At 44.3% G+C, this 27,540-nt stretch overlaps 1 protein-coding gene across 3 annotated transcripts in view; it reads left to right on the forward strand.

The window, feature by feature from the left end:
- Nucleotides 1-27,095, forward strand: part of TSHZ2 (teashirt zinc finger homeobox 2) — a 208,787-nt gene extending 181,692 nt beyond the window's left edge. For all 3 annotated transcript variants that reach the window (XM_058036074.1, XM_058036075.1, XM_058036076.1), the window contains exon 3: nt 18,054-27,095. Coding sequence is in view for 2 of the 3 variants with exons in the window: in XM_058036076.1 (XP_057892059.1) it covers nt 18,054-18,067 (14 nt within the window). In the remaining variant the exon portion in view is untranslated. The remainder of the gene's footprint in view (nt 1-18,053) is intronic.
- The last annotated feature ends 445 nt before the right edge of the window (nt 27,096-27,540 follow it).

A 27,540-nucleotide genomic window follows, 5' to 3' on the forward strand; every position in this document is an offset into this window, starting at 1 on the left:
AATGGGCACTGCCATGAGTTGTGCCAGTCCGTGCTGCTCTGCATGGAGGAGGTTTTGATTTCTGTGCTCATTGTCACGTCTGTGTCCAGAAGGTTTTAGGGCATCAATTATCTGTGCAGGTCCCTGCAAGACAACAAAACAGCACGAGCCTTGTCTTTGTGATCACCTTTTGAGTCCAGGAGTCCCAAAGCCAGCCCAGCCCTGCTCCTCCCAAGGGCAGAAGTGACCCTTCCTCCCAGTAACATTGACTTTAGTGGCAATCATTTCCAGGCTGATTGCTGCTGGTTTGCCTTTGCTGGTTTGGTGGTGTATGAGGTGACAGAGGCAGGCACAGGGACAGCCTGGCCTGCAGAGTGAGTTTGCCTTTGCTGGTTTGGTGGTGTATGAGGTGACAGAGGCAGGCACAGGGACAGCCTGGCCTGCAGAGTGAGCCCCAGCAGAGCTCACCTTGTGCAGCCTCAGCAGATGGAAACGAGATCCTTACAGTGCCAAAGGCTCCTTCACCTTTGCAGAATTTCCTTGGTTTTTGGCTGGGCACAGTGAGCAGGCAGAGCTTCATTGACACCACCCTTGCTGGCTCCTGGCAGCAGGGGCTCAGTGGGATGGCAGCAGGTGAAGCCTTTGGAATCACTGGACACAGCCTCTGGCCAGGTCACCAGGGCTGCTTTTCTTTGCTACTTGGCAGCTGCAAAAACAAAACTCAGCTGTAAAAAATAAGAGTCTCTTGTCTATTTGGCAAGGCCTCTTGGATTTGGAGTGTGTGTGTGTCTAGGCAGGAGCAAGGCAGGCTCAGTGAGCAGCGTGGTGTGGGCACCTTTGCCTCCACAGATATTCTCAGATATCCCCAAGTGCTGGGTGCCTGGGTGAAGGGGAGGTGAGGGGCAGTGGCTAAAGGGTGCTGACAGTCAGGCTGTGCTCTCCAGCCCTAAACAAGGCATGCTGGCACTGTGCTGTACTGGCTTTGAGTGCAGAGCTCTGATTGGTAGTGTTGTGCTCTGGTCACTCGGCAATGCCCAGCGTTCCACCCATCTCAAACAATTCTGTGTGCAAAAGTCACTTTTGATAATTGTGAGGAGAGGAACTCAGCCTCAAAGAGATGGATTCTGATTTTTTTTTTCTCCCCATTAGGATGATTTAGGATTGTACAATAAGCATCACTGCATGGCTGCTGGATAATGCATATTATTAATTTGGCACATACTATTGCTCTATTTATGTAATATTTCATACATTTTGTAGAGCTTTGTATTCAGAGAGCAACCATACAAATAACAGAGCCTCAGGTCTGCTCCTGCCACTTCATTTCTTCCTGAGCAGTAGAACAGTGGCTCAAGGAACTCCTGGATTCCTGGATCACAGGTTTCCTTGTGCTGTCTCCACAATCAGCCCTTCAGCCGCTCCCTACTAGTATGGAGCCAGCTAATAATTAAATCTTAACTCTTTGAAGCTAAACCAATGAGGACAAGGGGTATAATTAAAGCAGAGAGGTGCCTGACTTTTCATCCTCCTTAGAAGTTGCCAAGTGGCCTGCACAGGTCTCTCTTTTTGTGCCAGAGTTTTTCATTTCAGCCACTTCACCTTGCAGGAAGGGATCTACTCCTCTGTTTCTCAGGGCCCAGGCAGATTCTCCCCTTGACAGAAATAGCTGAGAGGATCCACAGCATTAAATTGGGGAAAGTGTTAGGGGTTGAGGACTTGCAAGTCTGGACCTTTTTATGAAAATCCCGCATGTAAAGAGAGAGGAGAGTGAGAATCCTACAGGGAAGAAGTTGGGAAATTGAAGTAATTAAGAAGACAAAAAGAAGTTTATCTGAGAGTAAAACTGCAGACAGAAGAGTGACCCCGTGAGTGGAGTTCACTTGGGAAACAAGGAGCTGAACTTTGGTTTCCTCCTCCTTGTGTCATTTACTCTGCATTAGCACCACAGGATCAGTGCAGGGCTTTATTCAGGGGTTTATTCAGGGGTTTATTCAGGGGTTTATTGAGGAGGCCAAGCCCGAGGACAGGGCTGTGGTTGTGTCCCCAGTGCTGAATGGCAGCTGAGTGTGATCAGGTGCTGCTGGAGCTCCCTGGCCTCCCACTCTCGCCCAGCCTGAGCTTTGTGCAGCCTCTCTGTGGTGATGTGCACTAGCAAAGGTTGTTGCTAAGTGACATGACAACTGCAAAGTGCTTTTCAATTCCTCTTTCTGTTTGCTACTCCCACCCTCCACGCTCATCCTGATGGAGAGTTTGCTGCTGGAACATCCCCGTCTGGCAGCGAGCGCTGCGTGACAAAGCTCCAGCTCTCACTTCTCACTGAAGTGGTACCCAAGCTCCTGATGCTGCCCCAGTGCTTCTAGGAGCTGGAAACTTGGGTTTGGACAAAGATTGTTCCCATTTCAATTTGCTCAATCTGGGTGATTGAGGGTGCAGTCTGGAAGGGGTTTGGTGGCACCTTGCCCATGTCCTGTGGCAGCTGCTCTCGGCCCCTCTGAGCTGTGTCACGCAGCCCTGCAAACACAAAACACAACCCAGGACAAAGGTTTGACTTTGACAAAGCTGCTCTTGCTGTGGGTAACTGTGCTGTAGTGGAAGATCTCTGCTTCCAAACCCTGCTGGTATTCCAAGACTCCACTGCTGGAACCCTCATCAGGTTATTTCATCTACTGGTTCCATGTAGGGAAATAGTTTAATAACAACAAAAAAACCCCAATCAAACTTCAAACAAGCAGATTCTTCGAACTGTACCTCTTAGAGCAACCTTCGTGCAGTTTACATCTCCCTGCCTTGAGTGCCCTTGGCCAAACCCTCCACTTTTGCTCTGTGCCAGGGCAGTGACTCTCAGGTCTGATGGGCCCTGCCAGGACCCAGCAAACCAGAGAGAGGAGAGCAGTAAATTGAATTCCAGGGCCTGTCCTGGGCCCTTCTCTGTTCCACACCTAAGTGAAGTCACCATTTCTTGCCATGCAGAATTTGTGAGTGAAAGACTGGAATGGTACCTGAGCTGTCTCTTCTTTACCACATTTAAAAGGTCATAAAAGGAGAGTCAGTTTAAAAATCCTGCTGCTGAAGAAAGCCTTTGCACTGAAATAAATCCCAAGCATGATATTTCTTTTTTCAGTTTGGGAGGAGGGGAGCTGCTAGAAAAAAATGTGAGCTCAACTATTAGCTTTCCACTTGTAAAACTTCATATATCACTAAATATATTGCCCGTAGAGGACAGAAGTTGTTAAGATGGAGAAGAATTTTGAAGATGGATGAATGACAAAGACAAATGAAGATTTTTATTTTAGCAGAAGTTTCCAAGTGCTGTCTCTGGGTTGGGAGGGTACTGTTAATAAAGTACACTTGACATATAACTGTTCAAGTTCCTGAGAAACAGCTTTGCTTTAAAGTTCGGTGGAGGATCAAAAAGAGTGAATTCTCTGTTTCTCTCTATAAAAAAGAAAAAGAAAGCCCTGAAAAAGGATAGGTTTTTTTGGGAAACGGCATCTATGCCTTTTGTCTTTTCTTCTCTTTGTGGTCCAGAGACAGTGCGTTGACTGACTTCTTCAGAAAGGAGATCAGTGAAATTGTCAGTTGATTACTTCTCCTTGATTAGCATTTATAAGAGCCCTGTGATACATTATTTGCATTCCTATTTAGCCGTGATTTTTGTGGGGCAGCAATGATTAAACTTGTCACAGGGCCTGATTGACAGGGTCAGATCTTCACTTTCTACTCTTTTGAAATTAAAAACAAATGTGTCAGCTCCCTTCATGGGCCGCAGCGCTGTGAAGCTTGCTTGCCTTGTCATCGCAGATAGGTCAGGAATGTTTTAATTTTAGGGATGGATTCTGCTTGTCAAGCAGAGTGTGATGGCGTGTAGTTCTGGAGATGAGATGTGAAGGGTGTAAAACAAAGAATGGAAAGAACAAAGACAAAGACACTCACATTATTAGACAGATTTAATTAGTCTGAATGGATATTATGCTAGATGAAGCAGTGAGCTGTGAAATTAACCCTTGATTACGGATTGGCGGATCGTGCTCATAAAGGGAATCAAACCTTGGTGAATGGGAAAGAGGTGCTGTCCTACCCTCCCAGCCTCCATCCCCACGACCCCTTCCCGAGTCCAGGAGGGGGTGGAAGGCTTTGAAGGAGAAGCTGTTGTTGGTGGCATTTGGGAAGTTGGGACAGTGTCTCCCTTTGCTGGCCTGCCCAAAGAGCTGCACGAGCAGCAGGCTCCAGGAGGGAGGCTTGTGCAGGAAGGATGGTGAGGAATGACTCCCACCAAGCGCAGCCCTGCCCTGTGAGCAGCACAGAGCCCAGGTCCCCTCTGGAGACACAGCCCCACCTCCCTTCCCACCACTGCCACGCAGGTTTGGTATTTCTGCCTGAAAATGTATTTTGTTATGATAAGCTGTGAGCTAAGGTGAAATTACTCATCCCTAGGTGAGGATTCAGGCTGGCTGAATCAGAAAAGTTGGTCTGTCCCACCTCTAAAATCAATGCATGATGTCCCAAAGATGAGGCAGTGTGGGGGAGCCGGGCAGTGACAGCCCAGAGGGTGCTGGGTTTGAGCATCCAATGCAGAAGAGGCACTCCAGCCTTTTGTGTGCTTCTCATCAGCATTCCCAGAGCTCTGTATCAAGAACTCCTCTAATTAGCACCACTGCAAGGGAGGAAAACAAATAGAAAATACAGTGTTACCCTCTTGTTAGTTCCTTGTCATTTCTTCCAAGTTGTTCAGCTAATGGAGTAATCAGCCTTTCTGTTAAAAAAGAGGGGAAAAAAGCCAAAGGGCGTTAGGTGCACTGATCTGCCAATAGGTGTGAGGCCCCTGCTTCCCTCTGGCACATTTGGAAGGCTCAGTTTCAGGGCAGATTTGCATGCCAGAGACTGTGAGATTGAAAAGGAGTGAGACATGAAAACAAGCTGGGTGAAAGACTGCCTGGAAATGGTGGCTGGTAACTTCTGAACAGCAGACCCACCTCGAGTGCTGAGGCTCTGTGGGCACTGTGCTATCTCTCACACCATTTTTGTGTATCTGATAGCAAGAATTCTCATTTTTACTTAACATTTAGCAGCATTTAAGTAGTGTCTCTGCGTGGAGTGAAAAAACCCTTTGATTAAAGACCTCCAGAAGATTAATGAAAGTCATTATCTTTATATGATAGCAGAGAGTTACTACCCACAGAATAAAAGGAATTTCTGCCTGCACATCTTTTCTGCCCTGGTTCCCCCATCTCTTTTCATACCCTGAAAGAGAAGAGGCAGCATGGGAAGGTGATGAGGGAATAGGACATGACACAAATCCCATTGAGAAGCCTACTGCTGAATCTCTGTTGGTGTTAGAACAAGTCACTGTGCCATTCTCCAGATGAAAATTATTATTTAAGGACAAAAGCCTGGTACTTATCATGAAACCTGAAGACACAGACTAGTTCTTAGGCAGAAAAGCCTTGTCATTGAACTGGTGTTTATGTGAGCAGTCACACATTAGTGTTGCTGCTTTCAGGGGCTTTTCATCAGAGTCTTTATTATTACAGACCTATTGAGCTGTTCCTCACTTGCTGGGAATCAGCAGAACTCTCCTGAAATTAATGGTGCTACATAGTTTTACATCAGCTGAGGATCTGGCTCTTAATTTCTGGTTGTTGATAATTATTCAGCTGAACTCTTCCAGTACAGTCAAACCTTCTGAGGAGGATTGAATCTGCCCTACAGGCCCAACACTGAACCCTTGGTCTGTGTCTCCTCAGTCCCCAGCCTGGAAGGCCAAGTGGGTGACAGATTAATTTAATTAAACAGTTTTCAGGTAATGATTTGACTCAGTAGTTTTTGCAATCTCTGCTGGGTTACCTGAGCAGGGCTCAGGGATCTGGATAGGCTGCTGGCCTGTGTTGTTAAAAGAGAACAAAACACATGAAATACTGGAAAATAAATGCCAGTGAGAGAGAAATCTCTGTATCTTCTGTCTGTGTATTTACAGAAATGCAGGTGAGGTTGGGGTTTCTTTGTTTTGCCACAGCTGTCTCTGCTGTGGCTCCCACAAGCTCACCATGGCTGATCCTGTCACCGTGGCTGCTCCCGCTCACTGCAGAGACAGACCTCAGCTCCCACAAAAACCATCAGCACACAAAAGGGATCCAGAGGAGAGGTTTGGACAGGGCCATTCAGTGCAGACACTGTTGAGTAAAAGCTCAGACAGCCCTACAGCGTTGGAGGCACTCCTTCAGTGAGGAACAATGAGCACTCAGGGATGGATACAATGCACACGGCCTGGGATGCTCCGCTCCCCATCCCCATCCTGCTGCTCCTGAGCAGAGCTGAAGGAGCAGTGCTGGGAGCACTGGCACCATTTCCAGGGGCATTTCTGCCTCACTGCTGTGCCCTGAGCAGGAGGAACTCTGCTTAAACCTGGGAGTTAACTCTGGTGTAAAACAGCAGTGAACGCAGCAGGTTCTTCCCCCAAATGTGAGCTCAAACTCACATTCCTGCCTCCCAAACACAGCAAATATTTCCCAATTATCCACACGGGATCCTGGCTCACCTGGGGCTCAGGTTTGCAGCCCTGGTTCTCCTCCCTGCCTGGATTCCAAGAGCAGGAGCAGTGGTGCCCCCCACCCTCCCTTTATTTCTCCCACGGAATTGTTCCGGCGCTAGCTTGGTGTGTCAGCTTGTAAGTCTATAAAACAGTTTTCTACCAGCTGGAAATCCAACATGCTACATGAATACATAACAGTGCCTAACCAAGAAGGTTTGTAATTCAGTAATTAGCTGTAATTAATGAACACAAAGTGAAGACTCATTTACAGTTTAAATTATCACATTAGCTCCTGTCACCCTCTATGTACACAAAACAGCAGGAATTCAATTATTTTTATTCTTCAAAGCTAATTTAAAATTTAAGGAATGCCATTACATGAAATAATAGGTAGGAAATGTAATAGAAATCGCTGAGAACAGTTGGCCATCCTTAGAATGGGAGGAAAAAAATGCTATCAGTGATGATTTGGAAATGTTATTTCGTCTGTGAGCAGATGAAGGATTGAAATCTACACTCTTTTCAGTGTATTTAAAAGGAAAACGAGTTTGGTGGTTGCTAAGTCTTTGTGCAGGAAGAGCATAATTGTGCATTGTGCATAATTGTAGAAGCAGTTGATACTGATAATGCTGTTGATAGCAACACGATGACAGCATGGAAATGCTCACACCATTATCTTTAATGGGGCTGAGCCGACTGCAGCAGCACCGAGCCCCTGCAATCCTCACCAATCTTACTTGGGAAACTTCAGCCTAGCAGGCCTTAAGTAATTGTCACTTTGCAATCTGCCTCCAGTTCGTGTGTGTACGTAGGGCTGTGTAAAACACTTCCATTGTGCTTTTAAACCCACCATGACGCTGCTCTCTGCAGCTGCCACTGATTATTTTTTCCCTCAAACAGTTCAATAGCAAGAGAATTCCAAACCCATCTGATGCCACACATCTGCATTCCAGCCCTTCTTCTTTTTTGCCTTTTTTTTTTTGTTCTTTATTTCTTCTTCAGCTCCCTTTTCATTTTAAATAGGCCACTGGAAGCTCTGGCGTCTAATTTTTCATAGGTGATCGACTGCTGAGTTGTGGGTTTATGTAGACAGAGGGAAGGTAGCGATAAGCCAAGAGAGAGGATTCTATTAGGGAAATGCAGCAGTAACTAATGAATCCTGCCAGTAATTGGGAAGGTGTAAGCCTCTGTAATATCCTAATGATAGTCATCCGTTGTGTGCATCCCCCGGCAGCGGCAGCGATCCCTCATCGGCTCCGTGATCTCAGACACTTAGCCATGCAAATCTTCCTGACAGGACTCTATGTCTTTGTCTCCCTAATTGGACAGTATAGAGTTGTTTATGGATATTGCAGACATTTAGACCTCAGTTGGAGGTTGTTCAAAAATCGTTAGCAAAGTTGCCTTAACAGCATTGTCAAATATTTATTCCCCTGTTTCAATATCTGTTTTTAACCCAGGCATGGTTGGAGAGAGAATTAACATTTTGAAGATGGAGCATCTCCTTCCAGCCTCTGGTTGAGATTTTTATTAAGCCATTTTCTTGCAGAAAGAGAGAACAACAACAACAAAAAATCTACCAGAAGTCCTCATTTCTTAAGGATAAAACGTGAGATTGTAGGGCAAATGTGCTGATTTTTAATGCCATTTCCATGGGGAAATATTAGGAATGCTGACAAAGGCAGTTCCACTTGTAAAAATTACAGGAAGCTTATGGGGCAAAAATTCCAGTTTAATGTAAGCCAAAATAAATGGAGAATATTCCCATTCACTACACCACTTCAAGTGAGTGCAGATTCAGGGCCTGGCTCAGATATATTAGAAAAACCGTGGTTTTTTCCTTGGTCAAGAGTTGAGGGGTTTAATTCTTGTCTCTAATCATCTCTTGGTAGTGGGTGAAAAGTAAGATATAATAAATACATCCAATGCTGTGCTTTACCGAAAGGAATTGTTTTTTCTCCTAAAGATTTCATACTGGGGGGATTTCACATTTTTGTGCTTAACACATTTCTGGTGGAGGGTTTGGGGTTTTCTGAGCACAAGGCAAAGTCTTACAGGCACTTCCTGGGGCCACAAACACCAGGAGGAAATCTGAATTCAGGAGAGAGGCTGGAGTAGCCACAAATATTGGAATTTGTGAGGAAGATCAGCTGGATCAGGCTGCTGAATTTACAATCCCTGGGTTGTGTGCCAATTTCCTCAAGTTGTCCCACAAATCAAGGGGATTATTTGCCTCAATGAAAGCAATGAGATCCCTCCTTTTTGTAACTACTAAATTAAAGCTACAAAGAGTTAACTCCATATGGACCTCCACTGCCATCTTGTCTCCCAAGGCTGCTTATTCTACACTGCAGATATTTTATAAATATTAGATAGAAATATATATAAAACCAGAAAAAAAATATATGCAAGAATTTGCCTAAAATAATCATTTGGCTTTTTTTTTTTTTTTTGAGCCAAGTCTTTACACAAATAGAGGGTGTGAAAGCTTCTGTTCATGGGAATATTTCTAGGAACAATTTCTGAAAGTATTAATTTGCGCCTGTCTGGCAACTATCTTGAAAGCTGTTTGTAGTTTTGGAAATTATTCAGCCAGGGAGCAGTAGAAATGACACATTATATCGTTGATTAATGTAGTAAAAAGCAAATTACTGAAGGGGGAATAATCAAAGCCATAGTTGCAGCAAATAGTTCCCTTATCTGATTTCTCTCGGGTTAGCCCAAAGTTTTAGGTACTTCCCACAATCAGACCCAAAAGATAAAGAAAGAAATTAAAGGAGAGCTATTTGTAAAACAAGGGAAGGAATAGATTTTTTTATTTTTTTTGTGAAATATTTCTGCATATTTGTTATAGTTCTTTAAGTAAGCTCCCATTTTTAGGTCTTTTTATACAAAACTCCCTGTTCCCCTAAAGCACTACTGACACCATCTGTAAACCCATCAGCTTTTCAGCCCTCTCCCTAAACTGCTGAGGAAAATGTTGTGACTGCAGAAAAAATTCCATCCAGTGAAGGTCAGAGAAGGCAGAGAAGTGCCTGCATACAGAGCTGAATTCATGGAATCCTGGAATCATTTTGGTTGGAAAAGAAATGAGCTTGGAGCTTAGAGTCCAACCACTCCCTGTCACTGCCAGGGCCACCACGTCCCCAGGTGCTGTTAAATCCTGCAGGGATGGGGATTGCACCCTGCCAGAGCTGAGCAACCCTTTGGGGAGGAAATCTTTCCCAATATCCAACCTAAACCTCCCCTGGCACAGCCTGAGGCCGTTCCCCTCATCCTTTCATTTGCTCCTTCCCCAGTTCCTGACCCATCCAAGCTCAGTGTTTGCCATCCTGAGCTCACTGGAGGGACAGGGGCTGTAGCAAGGTTGTCCCAGCTCTCAGATATCCCTTTCTTTGAAGTGAACCCCTGTTTTCCCAGATTTAATGGACCCCTGGCTGCAGGGAACATCCCAATCTCATCCCATTAGAGCCACTCAGCCTCTCCCACTGCTCCAAGGTGGGCCAGCAGGACCAGGATCAGCCTCTCTTTTCCCTGTGGATGCCATCCTAAGGGTAAACAGGCTCTGGATGTGCTTGCTAGAACCTTCTTCTCCAGAAAATCAATGTATTGGCATTTAGGGTATTTTTATAGACACACACTCAGGTATATATATTTAAAACCCCAGCTTTACAAACTTATGTTGGTGCAGCAGCCCATGACACTGAATACAAGCTACTGTGCAAAGCAATTGCCAAATGTTTACATAAACACATAAATAAGACAAATAAATTCATTTTCATTATTCATATTTTCTGCTCTTTCTTCTCCTTTTTATTTATGCCTTAGACAATGGCTCCTGTAAATATTCTGATTAAAAAAACACCTGCAGTGGACAGAAAGATGATCAAAAAGCCCTGATAGAGAGCAATTCATGTTTCTTCTTTACAATCACTAACGAATCTTAACTTGAACCATGTTATGTTCCCAAGTGAGTGATAAGCAATGATTTATTATGAAGTGTCAGGAAATCAGAATGCCATACAGTGAGACATGAGCTAGTGGAAAATGTGTTCCCTGTTTCCCAGCCTCATTACTCAAAGATGCAGTGTCCCTTTCTCCAAGTCTAATTTACCTGGCTTTCCAAGGCTCTCTGAGAGCAGAGGGAAGGGCTCCGGGAGGGAAATACCCGATCCAGGCTGCGCCTCCACCTTCCAGCACCGCCCAACACCGCCAAGTGACCGGGGAAAAGGGGCTGGAAACGCAGAGCTCTGGCTGTATCAAACCCTTCCAGCCCTAATGATGCTCCCCCCAAGCAATCGCTCAGGATTACAGCATCCTTTGCCTCATCAGGGCTGTCAGCGCCTGAAGAGGAAATAAAACAGGCGGCACTGAGGAGACAAACGGATAAGTTTTCTTTATGTGTTAGAGTTTCTTCTACTCTCTAATGATTCCCTTCTCCCCATGATCCTAATTCAAGTAACTGGCATGTGATATATTTTGTAGACAAATCAGCAGCAGAAGAGCATGTGCGGCTCTGGCACCGCGGAGCCCGTGATTTACGCACAGCTCGCGCCCGTTCGCGCTTTAAGGTGGGAATTTGTGTTTTAAGAGCTCCCTCACAAAGAAAGGAGAAAGCAGCAGATCCCACACTAATTCACAGGAGCAGCCTCCACTCCTACCCACTAATGCTCTCTGCAAGAAGGAACCCAAACAGGCAGAGTCTCAAAAATGTGGCATTTTTCTGGATGTCTCTTTAAAGGCCCCAATCCCAGAAGCATTTGGGCTCGGTCAGATGTGGATGGAGGAAGGGAAAAGCAGGGCCTGAGTGTGGTTCTGTTCTGCTACAGCAGACATGGAAGTGGAGCCTTCCCAGGGAGGTTTGGCTTGGATGGTCTGGGCACACCATGGAGCTGTCAGGGGCACTGACACCTGCAATGATGAGCAATATCATCATGAGCATTAAAAATAATCAATGAGCAAAAATAATCATGAGCAATAAAAATATTGTTGGAAAGACAAACCTTTTATTTAAACATTATTTTAAATTAATATTTAATTTTTTTAATATTTAGAATATTTTTTAAAACAATCTTACTATCCAAAAGCATGGATTTAATCACAGCAGATGGTCAAAAAGCCACCAATGGTAGCATTTTCTATTTCAAAACATGATCCCCTTCTACTGTGATAAAATGGGAGAGAAGGCCAACAAGTTAAACTGAACAGGATAAACTTAAGAACAAGGAATTTATGTCCTGCAAATTCTTTCACATAAAAAAAAGAATCTCATATCTAGGCATGTTACAACTAGTTCAGTCTGTCTTAAGGCAATGGTAGCTGTTGTTTTTCCTTGCAGAAAACATAGAAATCATCAGAAAAAATTAACCAGAACTCATCCTTGTCTGAAAGGCTGAGAGACTCACGAATTTCAAAAATCTTTTTTTTTCCCTCTATAGAAATGCTTTATAGAGAATCTTTGTGAAGTACAAACCAGAGAGTGGTTGTCTCCCAGCACTGACAATGTCTGCTGTTCCAGACGAGACGGTGTGTGATGTACCATCCTGAAATATTGTCAGCAAGCCTGCAAATATGAAGGCATTTTCATAGCAAGGCAGGGATGAAAGGGAAGAGCTTTGGGTTTGCTTTTTTGTTTTGCTTTGTTTCTTAGTCCTAATAAAATCTAGCAGTGTGCTCTTAACTTCTCCCCTCCCGTTTTGTTCCGAAGAGAAAGGGAACATCATTCTCCTGTTAAAGTGTTCTGGAGAGAGGGAGGAGGTACAGATTCCCTGCTGGAGGGGTTTGCTGTAGCCAGGACGAGGTTTGTGTGATATTTAAGTAACTCAGAGTGCAGAGACAAATCAGCATCTCCCCACTGTCTCCCCACTGGCCTTTGCTGCCTCACAGTGAGTTGAGATATTTCAGTGTCACAGCTCAGAGGTGGGGCTGAGGAAAAACCCACCCACAGCAGCCTCTGGTTTGGTGATTTAGAAATTCTCTTCAGGGTTTAAAAAATGTGGGGCTTGATCTCAGGGGGAATTACACTCCAATGAGCACAGGGAGGCAATTGTGGATTATGCAACAGTTGAGTGAACTCTTGCAGGTAATTCAGCCTTTTTAAGCACTCAGATGAACTGAGGGATGCACCTTTGGGTGACCCACGTGTTCCTCCTGACCTCCATCCCCGTGCACCTGGGCCTGCAACACACAGCCCTTGGCCAGATGGTTGGTCCATAATTGCTTTGTCTCCTGTGCTGTAAATTCACGTTTTGCAAGGTGTGTTCCAAAAGCTGTTTCTCGGCTGGGATCCTTACAGGTGGCACTTTAAAATGTAGCGAGCACCCAATCCTACAGAACCTGCTTGTCACAGAAAATGGCACACTTTGCATGTGACCTGTAATGACAGTTGCTAGTTGAAAAGAAACCAGAAATTCAGCTTTATCTTCCACACTTTGGTTGCAGCTGCCATCAACTAAATCTCTCTCCAAGGGCAGATGGTGCCCCGTACAATGAACAATTTAATCTTTAGGAAACTTTGCCAAAAATCCACTTTTTTTCCCCCCTCCAAGAATAGGCTGTCAATAACATGTGCTCCTAAATACATTGTGATTTGATGGCTATACTTTATTTATAGGAAGAAATAGAAGTTAAATGTTCTCTGTATTTTTTTTTCCTCTTTCCAAGTCTGTGATTTTTCCAGACACACCTGGGGGACCAGGTGAGTGTCACCCCTTTGTGCTCTGTGTCACCTCATACTGGGCTCAGGGGTGAAATCCTGCCTCTCTCTACACAAGTGGCACAAATCCCTCTGTTTCCAGCAGCCCAGGATTCCATTGGGTCTCTGGAACCACGGGGAGATGCAGCCCCAGTTTTGTGTCTGATTCATCCACAGCTTCTCTGGGCCACCTGTGGCAGCACCTCCCCACCCTCACAGGGAAGAATGTTTTCCCAATATCCAATCTAAACCTCCTGTCTGGTAGTGGGAAGCCATTCCCCCTTGTCCTGTCACTCCAGGCCTTTGGAAATTGTCTCTTCCCATCTTTCTGTTTGGCTCCCTTCAGGACTGAGCTCCTTGTCCCTCCTGCACCATTGCTCCAAACAATGGGGGGAAAAAGCATCATCCCAGGCAAGGTCTAAACTCTTCCAGCTGGGTTTTGTAGCAATTAATGCTGTGTTCAGGCAGTCACACCCCAGAAAGAGCTCAGTTAGAGCCCACATTTCCTTCCTGTTGCCCCACACTCCCACAAGCTCAGATTTGAAATGTTTTCCACACTTCCCCCTCCGTGTGGCTGAGGGTGAGTGTACAAACATTGGTGGCTGCTCAGGGACCTGCTGGTGACACTGGTGGGACCCTTCAGTGTGCAGGACATGAGGGGTTGTCCCTGCTGGCACCACAGGGACCCTCTGCCTGCCTTTGGGTGGGTGCTGCACCCCAGCAAGGTGGGAACTGAAAGATTTGGTTTTCGTGAGGGTTATTCCTACCTCTCCCAAAATGTTTTCCCATCCTATTAGAGAGTGTTTGCTGAAGCAAATATGTTCTGTTTATTTATTTAATGTGCTGTTAAATGACCTTCTGGAAAGCTATTCCTGCCACGAGGCTTTAAAATGGATGGGCAGGCAGAACTCCAGGGAGCATGCTCCTCCCAATCAGGATGAATCATTCCAGTAGTTACTGTTTAGATTGATATAATTTTAGTTATAATTATGGGTAACGAGAAGGCGTTTAGAGCCTGTAACATTGTAATTCATGGTGAGAGGAGTCCTAAATGAAATAAAATATATCCAGATTTGCTGTTTCTCCCTTTCTAGGTACTGTGCACGTGGCATGGTTCTTTAAGGAACAGATTTTGTGCTGCTGCAAAAATCTAGCAAAAGTAGGTCAGAAATGACATCTAGAGATAACATGTTTGGGAACCACAAAGGGCCTGTCTGTGTCTTTCTATGTGGCCTTTAAAGAGTCCTGCAATTTATTGTGATGGGTACAGCTGCAGCCTGGAAAAGTTTTGATCCATAGGCTCCCATGGACTGTGGTGGGTGGATCACAGAGGAATATTGTCATTTTTGTTGTCCCAATGCATAAATAGGAGCTGGTAAAATGATATTAGCAAAGATATGGAAATACAGAGAAGACATTATAAATACATGAAGCTGCTCTCACCTGCCTGGCTCTGGAGTTCCATCCCACCTCAGCCTGGGCCACTGAGGAGGTGGCAGAACCCAAAAGTCAAATGGTGACAGCAATCCCCAAGAAAGGGACGTCAGATTCTGGAAGGACCTCCCAGCACCTTCCAGGATCTGAGGGGGCCACAGGGAGGCTGGAAGGGCTCTTCAGCAGAACTGGAGAGACAGGACATGGGAGAAGGGCTTCAGACTGAAAGGGGGGACATTTAGGTGAGGTGTCAGGAAGAAATCCCTCCCTGCGAGGGTGGGCAGCAATGACACAGGTGCCCAGAGCAGCTGTGGATCCCTGGCAGTGCCCAAGGCCAGGTTGGATGGGGCTTGGAGCAGCCTGAGACAGTGGAAGGTATGAAAGCATGGAGCAAGAGGAGCTTTAAGGTCCCTCCAAGCCAAACCTTTCTGGGATTCCATGACTTGAGAGCCACCCCATGATGGGCAGCCCCCAGGAGGCCGCATGGCTCCATTGGGGTGGCCTTTGGCCATGGGGACAAGGGGACACTGGAGGGAGCAGGGAAGCACTGGGGGTGGGAGACCAGCTGGGCACTGCTGTGAGAGCTGGGAGCTCAGCCCAGCTCTGGGAGCCCCGGGAGCCCAGCTCAGCCCCAGGAGCCCAGCCCAGCTGAGCCCAGCCCAGCTCTGGGAGCCCCGGGAGCCCAGCTCAGCCCCAGGAGCCCAGCCCAGCTGAGCCCAGCCCAGCCCAGCCCAGCAGAGCCGCTGCCAGTGCCGGGCCTGGCGTGCCACGAGCTGCTGACACACACTTGACGCTTGTCTGGGGCTGCAGACGTGTTTGAGAGCTCCCATCTCAGAGGTTTCACAGCTGTGTTTTTCTGGCACTGCTGGGATGAGCAGAGGGAAGCTGTGCCATGGACAAGGAGAGGGAAGGAGGCTGTGAGGAGGAATGCTGAGTCCTGACACATCCGCGTTAAAATAGATACGGCTTTTTACATCTGTTGATGGCTCGATAATTAGTGTTAAATAAAAGCAAAGCTTGAGTATCTGCAACTGATATTTCACATATGCTGTACAAGACACCAGTATAATGAACACCCTCAGCCACGTTTTCAGAACATGATTTATTTTAAATGGTGGAGTTTTCTTTATGGCACAGGGGGAGCTGCATTTCAGCAAATGCCCAGGAAGCACCAGACTCTGCCCATCACGAGCTGTTGGAATGTGCAGGCTGCTCTGCCCTGACTGCAGGTGACAAGCTCTCCACAAACTCCCTGAATCTCTTACAGACTTGATAATGAAATACATAAACTATGACCCTTATTGATCAGGGCTCACACTAATTAATTTCCCAAAGTCCTGTCCCAGCCTGCAGTGGTATCAATTAAATAAAAAAAAAAAAAACAAAACCCACAAGGATGGAGACTTCAGTTGGCCAAAGGACCTTAGGGGTGAAGTACTTATGCAGTGGAAATCAATGCCAAGTCCCAATTGATTTCACTTGTGCGCAGATGTTACCATTAGTCAGGTAGGTGGACATTGAGCCTCAAAAGTTTATTTGTTGCCAGAGGAGTTTCTCATGGACCTTCCCTCTGACCAGTGTGCCTCTGAAGTGTCTGTCCAGGGTTAACAGTGTCCCCAGTGTTGTTCTGTGACAGGCAAGTGACCAGGGCTATGCTGATTAAAAGTCCCAGGGCCTTCCTCACAATGGCACAAAGAGAAAAGGAGGCAGGAGTTTGGCTTTTCATTTTTCCAATCCAAGTTTTATAAATATTTCCCACTGGCAGGCAACCAGTGCTCTGAAGTCCCTTCAAGACTCCTTCCCAGATTTAGCACTTTCAGTGACACTAATTTGGCTTAATTAGCCTAATGATGTTCTGGAGGCAGGGTTGGCCTAGTGAAGAGTCACCACTCCTGCTCTCAGCTGGGTCACCAATGTCCCTCAGCACAGCCACAGTGCCTGTGTCCCACCTCTGTGAGGGAGGCAGAAGCTGCAGGGCCTGGTGTGACCCAAGGCAGGACTCAGCTGGGATGTCACAGGGAATTTTCCATCCTGGAGACCCCTGGGAAGGGTAAAGCCCAGTGCCTCTTCCATCCCCATCCTCCCTTGGATCGTCTGCAGAGGTGATCCCACAGTGACAGTTTGGCTGCAGTGTTGCTGTGTGTCAGCCCCAGGCCCTACAACAGCAATGCTTCTGGATTTCTTTGAGATTTGAGCAGGGTGTAAACTGGCACAGCTCTGCCCTTTTGCAGTGAAAAATAATAGCTTTGCAAAGTGAGAATTGCTCTGGAGTGTTACCTCTGAAACATAAAGGCAACATCTTAAAGTGTCAACATGAATTGCTTTTAATATCTTTTAAGTGGGAATAATGATCCAAGGTATTCACCACAATTTCAGAGTGGCTTCCATGCATCCTCAGTTGCCAAAAGTCTCAACGTTCAGCTGCCAAAACCTCCTCTTCCCTTCCAACAGTTTCTCTACAGCAGGTCTGGGTTGCCAATGCAAAACTCAGCGTCACTGTGAAAACTGAAAAGGTGAAGATATTGTAAACCAAACCAAATTATAAACTAACTAGCATGAAGTCAATGGACTTTTTTGTTTTCATATGGAATTTTTTGAAAAGCTGAGTTTATTTTACTTTAAATAAAGCTGCTACTGAATTTCCAGTTGATTTAGCCAGAACACAGAGAACACACTACAGGATTTGAGTTGTGTTTGCTGAAATAGCCACGGCCTTGAACAGATAATATATTTTTCAGCAACATATTTCTTTGCCCACTGCAGCTCTTTTTTTCCTCTGTGCTCTCTCCAGATTGACTTTCACTCTACTTATTGCCTGCCTCATTTCTCACCCTGGTTTTCCAGTTGTTTTTTTTTCCTACTGCTTTCCTCAGTATCTTTCTCCCAGGTTATAAGCAAAGCAGAACCCAACTTTGGGCTGAACTTTTAAACCCACATCTTGAAATTAAATAAAACAAGCCCCTTCTGTCTCTGTGTAGCAGTAGCTTCACAACTTGAGTCACTTAGCACTTTTAGCAGCTGCAGGATGGAAAAGGCCCATTGGAAGATGGTTTTTAATGCTGGGGAGGTGCCACAACAAGTAGGAATAACGCAGGAATAGCGGGGTAATAGACGCTGTGTGGGTACTGAGATGTCCAGCTCTCCATGAGAATTTTGGAGCATGCTCTTGGCTGGCTGCAAGTTTAAGAAGCAGAGTAAGGAGCTCAGTGACCAGGCAGAGCCTCAGCACCAGCTGCATGGTTCCCTGCATGGTTGTGGAACCAGGGTTCCATCCTCACTTGTTGTGAGCCTGTGGGGGCACAGAATGAAGCAGAGCTCATCTGCAGACATTTCCATGGTGGAAGTGCCTGCTCAGAGGTGTGGCTGTGCGCTGCAGACCGTGTAACTGTGGCTGTGTTGTTGTTGTTGTGCTTGCAGGACGATTGCCTTAGCCCAGCTCTCCAGCCCAGCTCCGCGCCCGGCCCCGCGCGCCACCGCGGCCCTGACATTGAACTCACAGCAACCCGGACCGAGGAGGCTGCCAAAAAACTCCTGCTATTCTTCTTCATCCTCACTAACAATTTGGTAATGAAGTATTGATTTCCACTCCCCTGCTTATGGACGATATTAGATTTTCATTGATAAACTGCACTGGGGCTGTCTGGTCTCCACTGTCCCTTTTTGCTGTCACTAAAACAAAGTGCCACTGAAGTAAGATAATGACTGAGAACATTGATGTACTTATTTCGCCAATTTGTAACACTTGACAGGAAAAAAAAATTCTTCATAGTTTAATGTCCAAGTGTGCTACACAAGATGCAGTCACATTGGAAGCTTTACTTTTCATGGTAATGTCCATTTCCTATTTATAACCCCTTTGGGATAGTTTGTCTAAAGGAAATGTTTCTATTCTGTGCAGCTATTACTGTTGCACCTGGGTTGCCCAATCCAGTCATTGCACTAGGGATCAATACATCACAGTAAGTACAAGAATTATTAAGTTAAAACAGATTCTGAGCCAAAAAACCTCTGAACAATGTTAATCTTCTGTGCAAGTTGTTCAAATAGTTATGCTTAACCATGTTGCTGCCAAAGATTTGTTTGAAACGGATTATTTTCAGTTTGTTTTATTCCTCAGATATATATATATATTTAAATCTCCATTACGGTTTATGACGAGACATATGGGATGAAGGGATTTTTAAACAAAAGTACTATTGTTAGATTATTGAACATTATATAAATATAGATATATCTATATATAAATATCACTATATAAATATCTATATATAGATATAAAAGAATAAAAGTAGAGTTCCTTTCTCAGTTAGGTGAGTGTAAACCTGAAGCTCTGTTGTGGTCAACAGAGTGAATTTGGATTTATGCCACCAACACTGGGATCAGAATTTGGTGTCCGAGCTCTGTCCGGCCTGGCCAGCACAGCCGGCCGTGCCTTCAAACCCACCCCGACCTGGGAGAAGGGGGCTGCAAAAATGGCAATTTCAAATTTGTGCTTGTAACTTTTTTCATTAAAACTTCGAGGGCCCAATTTTAATTTGTGGAATATTCACGTTAATAATGAGATCTAATTAAGACATCCATTAAAAGCCCGTTAAAGTTAATTTAACGTAAAAATTCCAATAGAACTGTATTAGATTTTCTCCATTAAATTAACGTTATGGATTTTTAACTGATGTCTTAATTATACATTATTATTAACGGGAATACTGTATTACACAGATTAAAATCGGGTCCCAAGTCAACTCCCAGAATCTTCCAGGATATGCCAATGTCACGAGTCCCACTGTTCCTAGTGCACTGCTTGGAAATCCAGGCGCAGCCCTGCTTGCTCTCGCTCAGAGACAACAACCTCCAGTAGACAAATCCATCTCTGCATTTAACGATGAACTTCCCCTATTCTCCAAGGAAAAATAAGTCTGGATCAAGTTGTAAATCGCTATTCCGTGGCAAATGAAATATTCAAAGTATGCGAGGCACAAGTGGAGAAGAGGCTCTTTCTCAAATCAGAAAGGGCTTTGGAGTGTATTTTCCTGTTGTTTTGTTCATGATGTTCAAGGATATAATTGAAGTGCAGCAGTCACAAAATCAGACTAAATACATTCCCTGCATTCCCTGCGGCCTGTGCAGAAGGGCCTGTTTTGGCACTGCTTGGGAAATTTTGACATGATCCCTAAACTCAACATGGAGGAGAAAAAAAGGCCCTTCTTATTTACCTCCTAGGGAAAGTGTTGCCCTTATGCCACATATAATAGCAAATTGCTTTTTTTATGGCATGCATAACCTAGATGGGAAAAAATATGGCGCTTGAGGGAAGGAGGGAAAAAGTAAATGAAGTTCCAGGAATGTCATTCTGAAGTAATGAGGCATGGACAGAAAATATACCCCTCACATCATCGGATTGAGATGGCAGTCGAAATAGCTTCATTGAAGTGTCAGCACTCATCCATCAATCAATCATCCACAAGGAAAAATAGCGACAGTACAACGGGGCGGCTTTTATGGGATTTACTCATGGGCATAGGGAATAGCAGCTCAAATGTAGTTCTGACATGAAAAGCAAGGTGCTGATATTATTTTTTATGATGGGAGGATCATAAAGTGAATTGAGAACAGTGAGGTCTGTCTTTGCTTAACCTATTCAACTGGAAATGAACGGAGCTCAACTGGAAACGAGCAGAGCCTTCAGATGGGTTAAGATTGAAGCCTGCACCGTGCTGAGCACCGGCCATCGACAACAAAATTCTATTAAAGCAAAATCAATGCATTAGCATCGAGCTCCTCAGAAGCTGTTAAATTGCACAGCCCAGGCCAGAGTTATGAGGTGAAGTTGCACAAGGTGGGGCCTGTGGTGCCCACCCAAAGGCCACGAGCACGGCAGAAAATAACCCAGGGGAGAAACTGCACATGGGGCTCCTTTCCCTGAGCTTTTGGGTGCAGGGAGAAAATACTGGGCTGCTGGCAGCATGGGGCAGTGAAGCTCCCAGCCCTAGTGTAGTCATGGCTGGGAGTTTGGCTGGGTTTTAATTGGATTCTCTATGCAGGGGTTTGCACCTGTAGGAATTCCCACACAAGGAGCTCTCGGGAGCCCCGTCCCACAAAAAGGAGGACTGGGGTCCCCAGCCAGCCCACAGCACCCGGAGCTGGGGCTATTTGGGGCACCAGCTGCTCAATTTTGGCAGGAAATGAGCCTTTATGGTGCCCTCATGGTGACCATAGGGTTCACGGCCCCACCCAGTACCCTGGAGCTGCAAAGGTTTGGGGAGATTTTGGAAAGGCCAAACCCCCTGAGAGAGGTCAGGTTTTGCTCAGGAGTCTTCACTGTGTGGGAGCAGCCACTCTGTTTAAAAATCTGGCCACAAACCTGTATCACACGGTGCTAAAGCTTGATCATTTTGCCTGCATCGCTGTCCTCGGGGAGCGTTTTAGGTACACATTTGAATTAAGTGATTTTTATTTTTTTTACAATACGATATAAAGAAGGGAAAATGTACGTCTCTCCTCTCTTTTCTCTGTACGAAACTGGATGAGTTGATAGTTTTTCTGTCATATAAATCAGGTAGCACAAAAAATCATTGCATCTTTTCTCTGTCGTCGCTACTCAATATCTATCGTTCTGACTTTTATTCTTATTGGAGATCATCAAAACATTAATTAAAAGCCTGGTGATCAAACAGCCGAATATTTATGATTCACGCCCTTACTTATTAACAAGTGGCATATTGATACACCACATATCCAAGCTGTTTATGCTCTTGCACTGAAATAAAGCAGGAAGAATTGTTACCCTTACACACTGCTTTGAAAGATTTATTCAGAAACCAGAGCTCCCTTCCCGCCACCATCCATGTCAAAATAAGCCATATCACCTGAAAAAAAATATTCTGTTTTAAAACAGGGAGAGGTAATTAGCATCCCTTTGGGGCCTAATATATAAGAATTTCAGTGGATCAGTCTCAGGTGCTTTTTCCAGGTTTTTTTCACTTAAGCTGAGAGGGAGAAGGACACTTCACTTTAAAAATGGTTGTCATTAGTACAATAGTAATTGTTGGGTTAAAAGAATATCTTTGAGAATCTGCTAACAAACCTGCCCAGTAATTACTTGTCAATGCAAGTTATTATGGGTTTTATTACCTACTTGTAAAAGTATTTACAAGACTGACCTCCCTAGCTTTTTTAGAGATCAGGGAGGATATAAAAAGTCATTTTAAAAATCAATAATTATATATTAGCACGATAGGGGGTGAAGCCTTCCAAGCCAGCTTTACAGGCTATTGAGCCAATTCTCATGCATTCAAATGGCAGGATTGTTTCCCTAATTTTTGGCCTCTTTTTCTTTCCTTAATCATGTTTTGATAAAGTGCCATATTTATTGATTACTTCATACCCACAGTTCAGCCCCTAAACCAGAAGGGGATATTCCCACTGGGAAGCACCTGTGCAGGATTTGCATGGAAAAGGAGCTGCCCCAGGTGAGAAGGACAAAGGAATATTGGGGTTTTTGTGGGAGCTGCTGAGGAGACACTGGCTCTGTGCTGGTTCCCCTGGCCTGATCCAGCCTCATCCCAGACACTCAGGGTCACGCTGGGGGTGTTATTTTGGGATCAAAGCTGTTAAGAACACCAGGGAATGAGGAAGGGTGCCTGATCTTTGGCAGAGATTGAAGAGGTGGCTCTGGCTGGGCTGTCCCCTGTCCATTTTCCATCGTCAGTCCGGGGCTGGTGGAGGGAGATCTCCATCACACAGGGCTTTTGTCCTCACCAACAGATATACGATGCAATTTATATTTAAAATTCTCTCTATAAAGACAGTATTGATCACAGATTCCAGATCAATACGTTGCAATTACAGCAGGCTTTAAAGGCCATCTGTCCCCAAGCAGGAGCACCGAGAGAGCCACTTCCATGGATTGTCAGCAAGTGCTGCTGGTGTGTGCCCACCTTCTCCCAGCACAGAAATGTCATTCCTGCTCCTAGGAAGTTGGGTTAGGAATTATGGAGCTGTAATTCCTGGATATTGGCCACCCCAGAGCCCCCAGACCAGCTCTCCATTGGGTTTCACAGCAGGGTCAGTGACACTGGGGTTTTCCTCACCTGGGTTTTCTGCTCCCCATCACAATTTGTCCCACAGGTCACAACTTTTCTTGTTCTCAACTGGAAATGGTCAGTAAGAAGTTCCTGAATTTCCCTAGAAATAGGAACGTTTCCATAATGGTGCTGAAGAGTTTGAGTTGGACATTGTGGGTGCCAACAGAGCCTTTTTTATGTCACAGAATCATTTATGTTGGGAAAGGTCTCCAAGATCATCAAGTCTAACCTTTGACCATTTGTGTCACTTCGGACCACAGCAAGTGCAAGATTTTTAAACATAACAACAGAATAAAGGACATGCATCTAAAGGCAGATTTCAATTACATTTCATCAATGAGGTCTTAATTTGTCAGCACCTGAATTCAAGGCCAGCCTGTTGGTTGATGGCCCTGGGTGAGCCACTGGGTTGTTATTCCAGAAATGCTTCCTGGCTTTTCTTTTTTCTTCATTATTTCTTGAAGTGGAAAGCATGTAGAATTCAGAATTCTTATCCTCCAGCTCTCTTCTGAAGGAAAGTGAAAGAATAAAATAATAAAAATAATGGGTTTGGAAGCTGACTCACATTTGCACCCCATACGTGCTGTGCCACATCCCCCCTGATCCTCCCTCCCATTTCAGTCCAATGTCTGGAAAACAGAGGCCAGATTCTGAATGCATTTACTCCTGTGTCGATCCAGAGCCATTTATTCTGGATACATTAATTCCTATGTAAAATCCAGTGCCACCCTTTCAAATCCAGCAGATTTACCCTCTGTCTACCCAGCTCCAAACACCATCCTTGTGGTCCCAACCTCAGATTTCAAACATATTTAGGCATTTTTGAAAACAAGTCCAGTAAACTTCAGTCTCTAGCTCCAGGCAAATTAAATCTCGTGCACTTGAGAAGGTTTTTAGTTATGTCAGGTAGGTGATTGCAAAACTTTGATATTGATGTGACCATGCTTGTAAAATAACACCAGTTGTACCACTATAAAGCACTTTGTAGTGGTACAGCTCCTTTTGCTCTGCTGGACCACTTTTATACCAGTGCAAGCGCTTTCATCCCAGTATCCTTCTGTCTGGTGGTGGATTTTTGCCCTCATTCTGCCAGAAGAGATGTGAAGAGTAGATGAAGTTTCAGACAACACTTATTTCTTGTACCAAAATGTTTGCACAATATTTTCTTGGAGAGTATTTTTAAAAGTGAACTCGCTGTACCACTGGACTCAACTGCAGAGTAATAAACTTCCAGTTCATCATCCCTCTCAGCTCATGAAATGTCTTTAGGCCTTTGTAAAAGCCCTGCTTGAGACAACAGATTAAACACTAATCCTGGCGGATCGCACAGCTCCACTTCACACCATCGAGCTGAGCTAACTTTTTTTTTCCTTTCCTTTTTTGATCTAAGTAAAGGCAACAAATTCCTTCATTAGATTCCTTAGATGAGATAGCAGGGGGAAAAATGATCAGTATTTCATGAAGAAAACAAAAATAACATCTTGCAGAAATGCAGCCACGTTAAAGGCAGGGAATGCTTTCCCCATCCCCACACGGCATCACACATCCTCCCAAATGCCTGAAACGTGGGAGATCTCGGGGGCAATATTTTCCCTTAGAAGCTGGTCCAGGTAACATCTGAGAATGGCATATCTGTGTGTCTCCAGGAGGACATTCAGGGGCACACGGACATTTCCCCAGCACCCATCAGACACGGGCACGAGGTGTGGGTGTGTTTGTGCATCCCTGCAGCAGCAGTGAGGCAGCAGCTGGGCACTGCTGGCAGCAGGAACCTGCAGGATGTGCAGGGCAGGATCTTGGCTCTACCCCGCAGCAGATGCTGGAATGTGCAATACAGGTTGCAAAAGCTGACAAGCTCAACAGTTCTCATTTGGCTCAGGGTATTCTCTGTCCTATGTCTCCGCTACAATGCGCCCTTTTGTCTTGTGCTCAGGCACCTCTTCTTAATCCTTTGTTGGTCTTTTACTCTGTGTGTTTGTTTTGGGTTTTGTTACCTGGAACGTGTCAGGGGGGACCCAGCCCCATTTCAGTCCTGGAGCACAGCTGGCCACCCTGGTGAATTTGGATTTGGGTTTGCTCTGCCCCAGCGCTCGTCACTCGTTTGTTGTTGGCAGCATCCTCAGGTTCCATCTGTGACCCGTGGTGTCAGGATCCTATTTCAAAAACAATAAGGAAAATAAAGAATCAAAAGCTCATTTCTCTTTAAAAAAAAAAAAAACAAAAACAAATGTATATACTCCAAATGGCAAAAAAAGGCAAGATTAAACCCATTTTTTATATGAACAAGGCAGACGGGACTCCTCGCGAGGGCTGGTGGTGACTCTCCCTGGCGAATGTCTCGGTGCTCCTGCACTCATTTTGTACCCAGTGCATGCTGTACAGAACATATTGCCTGTAACTCAGAGGGGAGGGGGCCAAGCTGCTCCTCCTCGGGCACTGCAGCTTGTTTGGATGAAAAGTTGCGCCTTTGATGCATTTTTATACTGTACATATTTGTATATATTAACTATATTGCCATGTTATGAACACAGATTTTGTTATATTTGCTTGTTTCGGTTTCCTACAAAAAAAAAAAAAAAGGTCCATAATGGGGGATATTATTTTTCTTTTTCCATAGAAAATACGCTTGTAATTTTTGTTTGTTTGTTTTCTTGGTCATCATCTTTTAAAGGCTCATAAAGGAATTAGAGAGGAGTTTTTGGAGGAACTCGGAGAAGCAAGTCTGTGTTTGCATGAGACCTGCCCAATTGCTGGCTAGAAAGGGGGGTGGGGGGAAGAGGGGAAATCTAAGTCAAGTTTTGCTTTTAAAGCATGCTTAGTCCCATGGGAAACTCATACATGTACAATTATTCTCTTTGTATTTTATCTAATAGTGCCTGAATTATTTTTTTTAATGTCTTCTTGGAGGAACAATTCATAATTGTCAAAATTTGAAACATTAGCTTAATTTTGTTTTCATGACCTCTCATTTCTTCTCCTTATTTATTTTGTTGCTGTTTATAATGGGCCCCAAGGCCATCTCTGACATTGCAGTGTTCTTCTTCCACATTAAGGATGTTTTTAAAATTACTGAGATTATTGAGCCAACAGGCTGCTTTAATCAAAACCATGTTTCACTTGGTTTGGATGATTATGAATGGGCCTAGCATGGAAAAAGCCCTTTCTGCTGGGAGGACCATACCATCTAGTGGCCCCAGAGCTTCATCACACACAGGCATCTTCCCGAGGTTCGCTTCTCCAAGCCTGCCTGGCAATTTGGCTTCCAATTATTTGCTTATTATAACGAACTTCAACTAAACAAATTGATAATGTTAATGGCTTCCCCCCACCCTCCCTTCGGTTGATTGCTAAATAAATTCGTATAATTTATACTAGAGGAGATTATTGCTTTTATTGTTTTGGGTTCCCCCAAACCAATTATTAACAATCAGGACTATGTATCTCATTAAATTTAAATCAGGTCAAACCTATTTATCTAAGGCCTTTTCTGATTTACAGGAAGATGACTGCATTCCAGAACATTTAAGATGTATTTCTGTGTATGATTTTGTAGCATTGAAATCTGTTAATGGTGATTTTTTTGTTCTGTATTTTCACCATGGTAAACACATTGTATTAAAAAAAATCCCTCAACTTTCCCACCGAAAACATTACTTTTTATGCCCAGAGATTTGGTTTTTTTTAATAAAATCACTGCAGTTTTAGAACTGTAATTAAAGCCCTGAATAATAGATCACACATCTTTATCTGTTGTGTTTAAAAGGAAAAAAAAAATAGCCCAAACTGTTCACATAATCCTGAATGCCTCATTTCCATAAAAAAGGTTTCTATACATATATTATTTACATTTTTAAACATGGTAATTCTTCCCTTTGTGGCATAAAATGTCTCTTTTCCACTGCAGCTACTGGAAAGCGACTGCTCACATCTGAAATGTTATCGTAATTTGCATCAGGAAACCCAACTGCAGACATTAAGGACTTGGGTGTGTTCAATTATGATTTTGCTGGAGGCTGTCCCTCATTTTAATGCTGCACTCATTGAACTACCTTTCTGAAATCTAGCTGATATGGCTCACCACAGACATGCTTCACAACATCATTAGCTTTGCAAATGGCTTCATTTCAGTCAATGCAGACTTCAGTTTTTTTGGCCAATTGTAAAATGGAAATTTGAAAAGGGGGAAAAAAAAAAGAAAAAAAAAAAGAAAAAAAAACAGATGCACTTAAAACATGAAAAGAATTATTTATATGATAAAAATATATTTAGATTTTCAAAGCACAAGACTGAACAGAAGTGCTCTTTTTATGCTTTCTGAAGATGTTACTGTTAAAAGTCTTTCTACATCAGGCTTAATAAATCTGTAATGACATTTGATGGATTGATTTTTGTGTGGGTTTTTCTTTTCTTTCGCTCTTTTTTTTTTTTTTTTTTGCCTTTCTTTCTCTGCAGAGAAAGAAAAAGACTGACCTGGAGAGGCTGTGGGAGTGCAAAAACCACAGGAATGTGTCTGATTCAGTAAAACTCACCCAGGATTTCTGCAAGCTCTTTTCCCTTCAATAATAATAATTTAAAGTAAGAAAAAGAGGGGGGGAAAGCAACACCACGACTATGCTGTGTTGGTTTCTCCCAATGTTTTCCTGTGGGTTATTTATGGGGTGGGGGGACACACCCATCCCACCCCACCCCACCCTGCCTCTGATCCTGCCACACTGACCTCTTCCCTTCTTCTTAAAGTGATTTTTTTTCTTTCTTTTTTTTTTTTTTTTTTTTAAGGAATATATTGCACACATTTCAAGAAACCCCTCTAGGGTAAAATA

The sequence above is a fragment of the Melospiza georgiana genome, chromosome 17, assembly GCF_028018845.1.
Source record: "Melospiza georgiana isolate bMelGeo1 chromosome 17, bMelGeo1.pri, whole genome shotgun sequence".
Lineage (NCBI taxonomy): Eukaryota > Metazoa > Chordata > Aves > Passeriformes > Passerellidae > Melospiza > Melospiza georgiana.